General features: G+C 39.3%; 1 protein-coding gene across 1 annotated transcript; it reads left to right on the top strand.

Annotated features, from left to right (window-relative positions):
- Window positions 1–1,493: 1,493 nt before the first annotated feature.
- arfgap3 (ARF GTPase activating protein 3) lies at window positions 1,494–8,334 on the top strand. The gene is made up of 16 exons (XM_087787330.1): window positions 1,494–1,649; window positions 2,198–2,316; window positions 3,398–3,470; window positions 3,554–3,685; window positions 3,774–3,854; window positions 3,915–3,984; window positions 4,053–4,112; window positions 4,179–4,222; window positions 4,701–4,852; window positions 4,989–5,120; window positions 5,208–5,351; window positions 5,420–5,536; window positions 5,624–5,750; window positions 6,675–6,765; window positions 6,857–6,981; window positions 7,056–8,334. The coding sequence occupies exons 1-16, from the start codon at window positions 1,584–1,586 to the stop codon at window positions 7,071–7,073; spliced, it is 1,551 nt and encodes a 516-aa protein (XP_087643456.1). The 5' UTR covers window positions 1,494–1,583; the 3' UTR covers window positions 7,074–8,334.
- The last annotated feature ends 472 nt before the right edge of the window (window positions 8,335–8,806 follow it).

Below are 8,806 nucleotides of genomic sequence, written 5' to 3'. Positions count from 1 at the left end.
ATCTGCACCATTTCAAATGTGATGTATATAACAGCGTGTACTTCCACACTCTGACACGTAGTTGTGTATTTTCCCAAATGTACAGGTCTGGGTCTACTTGAGAACTTCTCGGAAAAGAAGATCAAACAAATACAATATTAAAAAATGATTATTTAATTTTCTTTCCCTATATTTGATCTGTGTTATAATACTGGCTATTCAAAAAAACAAACAGACATTTCAATTGTATATTTTTTCGTTTTTAAACTGAACAAAAAATGTATATATGTTTATAGATCTTAATTGTAGATGGTTTTCCAAATGCTTTGCATAAGAGCCTTCCTCCTTTTCCCCATCACAGACCAACATTTCTTGATCAGCCTGTCCAGCTGGTTACTGTATCTCCAGGTCGTTCCGCCGCCCCAACACACAACCCCAAAGAACACGGCACTAGTTACGACAGACTGATAGAAAAGGTGACACATTTGACTGCTCACATCAAAAGACCTCAGCCCCCTCAGGAAGAAGAGTCTGCTCTGACCCTTCCTGTACCCCACATTTTCCTGTACTGACCAGTGCAATCTGTGATCCAGGTGGACTCCACTCTGCTTCATCCCACACTTTCACACATGCCACAACAACTGTATCATATGAATACTTTTGTATGTGGCATGTTGCAGAGTTGAGTGTAAATTGTGAAGAGGAAGGGGGACAGAACGGTACGCTGTGGTCCCCCTGTACTGCTGAACCCCAGTTCAAGACACATTCTTCCCTAATCTTGATATGTTTTGGCCCTACAGTGAGGTAGTTGTGGATCCAGTTGGGTAAAATAGAAACAACTCTTCTTTACCAGTTTCTCCCTCAGCAGGAGTGGTTGTATGGTATTAAAGTCTGGTGAACATCAGCCTCAGTAGCCTCCAGTCCCGTGCAGGAAGGATGCATGCTGATGAAGCGTGTAGAGGACCTCACCATCCACTCCCAGTTTGAGCAGTTGGAGTACAAGCTTCTCCAATGTTTTCATTATTATAGATGCTAATGCCACTGGTCTGTAGTCTCTGCATCAACAGTGAAATAACCAAATCGACCAAGTATGTCTCAAAACTTTAGTAAATTTGAAAACACAGTGGCCATGATGACAGTAATGCCCACGTAGAAGTGAGAAAGACATGGAGATCAAGAAACATGAAGAAACAAAATAATTATATAAATAAAATAACGATTAATATTTGTCTGTGGCCAGTATTCTAACTTGCATCTTTAAAAATATGTATTGAAAAACTGGTTATTAAAAAACAAATGTTTGAAAACACGTTTTGTTTTCCTTTTAAAAATGATGAAACGTAAAACGATTTTTTGTTTTTGTTTTAGTTTATCCTCAATGATTGAATATAAACTGAACGAGTTGTCAATATATTTTTTTATATATAGATATATAACACAAAACGTAAGTATGTAGAGTACATTCAAACTACATTACCCATGAACTGTTTCCGGGGAGCAATTGACAACAAGACGATGACGTCCCGTTGTTGACGCGTGTTTGTCAGTTTTTTAAGAAGGAGAAAAACGTGTAACTTTTACTCTACACGTAGGTGGATTTCACAATGGAGCCCAGCAAACACGACATCACGACCATCTTCAAAAGACTGCGCTCTATCCAGACCAACAAGGTGAGTTTAGAAACGTTGCTGCTGCCTCACAACTAGGAAGTGAACTGAAGTACATGTCTGACACGTCGCACTTACCCTGAATGCAGATTTATTTTCTATCAATTTCTATCCAAAATACGATCGAGTAACGTATGACCTCTAATGAAGACTGTCTGTTTTTAGAGCTCTGTGGTTTTTCTTGTCAAAATTAAAATAAAGAAACCACCAAAAATGACATGAACTTAGCTTAGCATGGAGCTAGCGTTACTTGTGTTTTTATTTTCATGTCGTCATGTTATTTTTCAAAACGCGTTTAATGGCAACGTTTATATTCCACAGCAGTTTAGATATAATCCCTGCGGTTTTATTTAATTCACTGCCATCATTTTTTTTGTGTGTTTCATACTTGAGTCAATGGTACCGAACGAGATTTTCTAAATTACCTCGTATTATTTATTTTGTCACAAATATAATAACATATTTGAATGTAAACATTAAAGCAATGATTTAAGTAACCAGAAGAACCTGCAATAAATTTGTACGACTTTTTTAACGTTTTTTTTTTCTAGGTCTGCTTTGACTGTTCAGCAAAGAACCCCAGCTGGGCCAGCATCACCTATGGTGTGTTCCTGTGTATCGACTGCTCCGGTACTCACAGATCCCTCGGGGTACACCTGTCCTTCATCAGGTATAGAAGTGACAATGTGTTCAACACAGAGCTTTCATTTGCTTACACGTGTATATTCAATGCCAAAGTCCAATAACACTCATTTTGTAATTACCCTCATATGACTAAGAGGATAATTGTCATCCGTGTATTTTATAGGCAGAAATGCATGTCCATACGACGTTAAAGAACAAGGCTCACTTGTCTTAGACACACCAAAAACGTCCAAATGTCTTCACGCTGCTCGTCTGTTAAAGCCCCAAGAATAAGAAATTGTTCCGAAAAGAAAAAGTAAATTTGTGTATATTTTTTGGTTACTTGTAGCACAAGCCTCCAGTGACTCAGGGTAGGAAATCTAAACTCATGAAGCTCGTGCGAGATTATCCCTGAGACATCATGAGCTTCCGCTACAGACAAGATCAACATATATACTTGGTTTAAAAAAGAAGTGGTACAATTTCTCATGTCCGAAACTGCAATACAAGTGGGTCATTACAGACGAGCAGTATGGATGTATTTGGATATTTTTTGGCGTCTCTTTTTGGACGTAGAGGTTGAGAACTTTTCACGACCATCATATGTACATGCATTTCGGCCTGTCACTCCAAAAAGACACGGATTAGTCGAGCCTCAACATGAGGGTGAGAAGAAAATGAGTGAAATATGAAGTTATCTATTTATAATTTATATTTATTAAAACAAGTCGGGTTTAAATAAATAAACTGATGTTTGCATGGGCACCACGTGTGCCTGCTGAAATGGAAAAAACAAGTGATAACAAAATTGACTCTAGAGGCAGATAAAGAACCTGAACCAAGTTTGTTTTGGCCGTTATGTGTGTAAATGAACACAAGTACACTTTGCTTTTTGTTATCGCGCATTATTATTAGAGTTACATACAGCGCTATCTACATGTCCTAAATATTTCTTAGTGCTTATTGCTTCATTATTAAGTTTATTACATTTGATATGTGTACTTTATGGGTTTGTCTGGTTAATCATTGTGTTGTGAGCTGCTTCGATCACCTACATTTTGCTAATGTGTGATGAACAAAGACGTATCTTACTGTACTCTTAAATACTAAACATGCTGTTTTTGCAGGTCCACAGAGCTTGATTTTAATTGGTCCTGGTTCCAGCTTAGATGTATGCAAGTTGGTGGCAACACTAATGCAGTGAGTATTTTCGATGCTACATTTCGTCAAATACTTCTTGCTATATGATTCATCACTCTCTCTTCTTCACCTCCCTATGAGAGACGACCTTTTTCAATCAACATGGCTGCACGTCCGGAGCTGCAAATGCTAAATACAACAGCCGGTCTGCCCAGCTGTACAGAGAGAAAATGAAGACTCTGGCAACACAGGCCACCAGACGCCATGGCACTGAGGTAACATTTTTGTTTGTAGAAAATTGAAACAATGCTGTTATATTGGCTCTCTGTCTTATACATCCCCCAAACCTGTTCTTCCCGACAGTTGTGGCTTGATAGTCAGGGTCCTCTTTCACCATCATCCCCAGAAGATAAGCAGGTGGATTTCTTCCACCTCCACACCCAGGTCTGTCAATTTGTAAGACATTTTTCACAACACGTTGTGTAATTTCCAATGTGTTTACAGGTGGAACCTGAAAATCTAAACATGGCACAAATGAGCCTCAGCAGTATTTCTGAAAAGGAAGACAAAAATGGTAAAGAAGGTTACTGTAAATAACGTGATAATGACAAGCTTTTCTCATTGTTTATCCCTCTGACTCAGGTAATCCAGAGGATGGTCCGAGTGTGGACATGCTGAGTGTTTCTCCCAAGAGCCATCCAGGTTTGTAGCACTTAGTGGGAACTGTAAGTACACTGCCATATCTTACTTTTTTATACTCTTCTGCAGAACCGCTGTCTCTTCTTAAAAAGAAGCCAGCTGCCAAGAAAACGGTAAGACTTGTAATATTTGTGTTGAAAGTCTTTCATTACATGGAGCATCTGTACTTTTATAATCAATACTGTACATGTCATTAAAAGAATATTCCCTTGGTGGACGATAATTACAGATAAATGTATATTAAAATATTGTGAATTTTGAAAATAGGAAAAGCTAAAAGCTAATTCTTTGTCTCAGCTTGATGTAATTCTAGTACCAAAAGACTAATAATTGTTATTGGTACAATGAATTAAAATGGGTCACCAAGGTTTATTCTGTATTGTATGGTTGTAGAATTTGTCCAAAAACTGTTGTAACTGATTGTTTTTGGACTCATTTTCTAGTAAAGCACTTGTTTTTGTTCTTCCAAGTAGACTTTTACTTTCAATATCAGTTATTCTACATTCAACATGTCCTCTAAATTATCTTGTTGTTATGCAGGAGTCAACTTCAGAGCATGTTTAAATGTTCTATAATTGTGTGTGGTTGCAGTTGGCCGGTAAGAAAGGAGGTCTGGGAGCGCAGAAGGTCAGCAGTAAGAGTTTCTCTGAGTTGGAGAAGAAGGCTCAAGCCGCAGACAGGCTCAAAGAGAAGGAAGATGCTGCAGCTAGCTCCATGAGGAATGTTCAACCGGCAGAATCCATGTAAGAGTAAAACTTTGGAGTCATGTGTCCTACATGTTCTTTTACGTTCGACATGGTTGATCTTTAGGTTTCAAAAAATGTTCAACTCTTTTACAGTGTATTTAATGTACTTTTCTAACTTTGATTTTTTTCCCAGAGCTCCATCCATGCGACTGGCTTATCAAGATCTTGAAAAGCAAAGAAAACTGGATGAACAGAAGTTCAAGGGGTTCGATGACAAAAAGAAGGGGCAGGTGGAGAGACTGGGGATGGGTCTCGGCCACAGGAGGTGTACTTTCACAACAAACGTAGCATCATTTAACTGTGATATATTGCACAGCAGGACTTAATGCATTTCTTTTTCTTTTTCCTCAAGTGGAGTTTCTCACTCGGTGACATCGGACATGCAGATCATACAGCAGGAAAGTCCACTGGGGGCCAGGACCAACAAGGGTCGTCGATATGCTGATGATGACAATAACGATAACGATGATGATGATGCAGGATCTTTTAAGTCCAGGTAAGATACTTCGATTCATCCGAGCCTCTCTTCCTTACGATTCTTATTCCTTTTAATCTTTTCTTCAGCTACCAACGGAAGGATACGGGTGAGTCATCCAAATGGTCCGACGGGTGGCTGAAGGAAAGCAAGAAGCCTGAACCCGATTTCTTTCTCACACCAGCGGTGACATCACTTGACGACAGGTGCGACAGCTGTTGCTTTACTTAAAAGATAAAGTGGAATAAAAGTATGTTTAAACTGTATAAAAAACAATCACAATATGTTATCAGGGCCACATCCAGGAGGAAACCGGAAACCCTTTCTAACTCAGAAGCGGGAGAAGCATCCAGAAAGTATGGCAGGGACGTCAAATCAATTTCTTCCGACATGTATTTTGGAAAACAAGACAACTCTGAGGTAATTCAATCACAAAACGTCTTCTTCCTGTTGTAGGAATTTGGCCTCTGGCAGCTCACTGTTGAGAACAAGTAGTGAAACTATGAGTCACACGCCTTGTTCGGTGTCAATGTTGAAGGACGTGAGAAGAAGCAGACAGGTTGATTTTGAGAGAAGAGTAGAACTAGAGTACTAAATGATACCAGGTAAACAGATGTGGTGAGCCAGGATAATTCACGTAAGATGGCTTTTCATTAAACTGGTAATGTGGGGAAAAAACGACTCAAAACCACTGGAAAGAACATAGAAAATATCAAAGGCATATTGGTATGACGGGCTGCAGGGCGGTTGTAAAACACACACAGTCAACATATCCAGTTCCAGTGTCGTTGACAAGTTTGTTGCCACGCTTAGATATGTACTTTTTCCAAATTTTAAAATATGGCTTATCTTTTGCAAATAAACTTTAATGGAAACCCGACTATACAGTGGAGGCGTCTGACTTTACGTGACAAAACCTGATTGGATCTGGAAGATCTAAAAGGATGAATTAGATTTTAGCCACAAACCTTCACTAAACGTTAAAGACTGTAATGTGTCATTTCACTAACAATTGGCTTCATTTCTATCAATCATTGTGCGATTTACCTTTCAAACTATTATTCTACTGGACCTCTTCACTGCACACGATTCCCCAGGTGTCTCGCTAAGTTACGATGTTACCGTCAAACTGTTTTGTGTTATTGGGTCAGAGCGGCGGTTGTATATAGTGCCATCATGGCTGAAGCACTGTGACTACTTTATGAAGTTTCCTAGAAGAGAAATCTGAAAGAACGAGGGTCTTTCTCTTGTGTGTCGACAAGAGCAGGAGATGCTTCTGCTTTCAATGAAAAAACACAAAATATGTTCAATATTCAGCAGTAAGTATCTATTTCTCTGTTTCAGTACGAAGCCAAAACACGACTAGAAAGATTGTCCGGGAACTCTGCTATAAGCTCAGCGGATCTGTTTGATGACGATGAGAAGAAGCCTGCAGGTAAAGTCACACCAAGACATGTAGTCATTAAGCATAACAACAAATGACCAGTTTTTTTTTTGTTTTCAAATCTCATGCGTTGGAATCTTAGCAAGCTCCTATCAGCTGAGCAACGTGCTGCCCAATGCTCCCAACATGTCCCAGCTCAAGTATGGAGTCCGCTCTGTGGCAGGGAAACTTTCCGTCATGGCCAGCGGCGTCGTCAACTCCATTCAGGTCTGAACTTCAAAATGCTGTTTGTCGACTTCACCGAACTCAAGTCTGTTTCAATTGTCTGTTGTTTGATTCAGGATCACTACAGCACCTGACCCCCCGGAGGAGTCGAGTGCCGGCCCGTAGCAAAAGGCTGAAAACAATCAGGAAGCACACAAAATAAATCCAACACAAATCTCTTGGTTTGTATGTAAAGCAGCTGTTCCAGCCACGTGGATATGATTTCCACCAAATTCCATCCATATGGAAATCTTTAGTCAGCCCAACATCCAATCGTTTTAAAGTCAATAAAGACCATGTTAGTGGTTAAAGTGTTGGTTCTGACGAACACGAGCACCTTGTAGCAGCAGAAATGTTACTCTCGATGTAAAGAAAAAACCCAAAACGAGTTGATTTATATATATAAGTAGAATCTCTGTAAATGAAGATCAATCAATCTGCATGCTGCGTCTTTCTTCTACTTGACAAGCTGTCCTTTCTGTCCCTTAAGTGCACTTATGATCGGAAGGACCAAAAATATCTTTCTACTTGAGTGATCGTCTCTGTATCAGTGCTTACTGCAGCTAGTCGTAGTTATCAGTGTGCATTACGTTTTTTTCTTGAGCTCAAAATACCAACTCAAACTTGTTTGCGCTCTAGCTTTGTTGCAGAATATCTTTGCTGTTGACACCAAATCCAACTAGTTATTTTTCATTCCACTGAAATTGGTTAAACCTTCGTGACACTAAATAGAGGATTGTCCAATTTCAGTCGATCATTTGCAAACTTCCCCTCATCAGTGTTCGTATCGACAGTCATTTTCCACGATTGACCTAAAGCTTAGTTAAACATGTTACGTTCACTCACTTGCGCCACTTTAAAGTTTGAAGGCGGTTGTTGGATTAATTTTTGCTGCTTTTGAAGGTGAAGGTTGTCTTTTTATTTTGAAGTTTACGCAGCTGACTTAACCTTCCTGAATATGAATGTATGGATCTCAAATTAGAAGGGTTTGTTTCAGGTTTTTGTTGAAGTCAATTTGAAGTGATATATATATTTTGTATATGAACAGGTAAAAACTTAACATCTGTGCTTCTTTGTTATCATATTTTTTGTTTTATCTGGGGATTTATATTTTAGGTTTGACCTGCTATTTTCGATTTAGTTAATAGTCCAGCTTGATCAGTACGGTTGAGGGTATAGTCACATTCTAACCAAATATATTTTTACATCTTTCCCCAAATGCCTTAATGCTCAGATTTCTGGATCAACACCCCTTTATAGTGTTGCATTCTCTTTGCACATAATTTATCATACATTGCATGTGGCAGCTTTTGCTTTACTGTACTGTTATGTGGCAATAAAATGTTTATACTTCTAGTTTGTCGATGTGTCTATTATTGAAGTGTATAATTGTGTGGCAGCTGCGGTGTTGAACGGCTCTTCACAACTGCAATTGTCAAAAATAAACGATGACAAAGCGAATTGCCGACCTGGAAAACAAAACGGATGGTTTGGAAAATAGAGGAGGACGAAAGAATCTCAGATTGTCCGGTGTTCGTGAACGCACGAAAGGGCAAAGGCCAAAAAAATCATGGATTTTTGTCAGCAACATCATCCCGAAATCGCTGGGCCTGGAACCGGATCACAAGTTAACTCTGGAGCGAGTTCACAGTACCCTAGCATTGGAGAGAACAAATCAGAACAGGGTCATCTTGATTCGTTTTCTAAAGTTCTTAGTCTGGAGTTGGTGTATCGCGAGACACGCAAGCGAGACATCATGCATCTTCTTCTTTTCCTTTAGGCTGCTCCCTTCAGGTGTCCCCACAGCGAATCAACCTCCTCCATCTAA

Source organism: Callionymus lyra, chromosome 3, assembly GCF_982586985.1.
Source record: "Callionymus lyra chromosome 3, fCalLyr1.hap1.1, whole genome shotgun sequence".
Classification (NCBI taxonomy): Eukaryota; Metazoa; Chordata; class Actinopteri; order Syngnathiformes; family Callionymidae; genus Callionymus; species Callionymus lyra.
The sequence above is the reverse complement of the archived record's forward strand: the minus strand, read 5'-3'. Positions and strand labels throughout refer to the sequence as shown.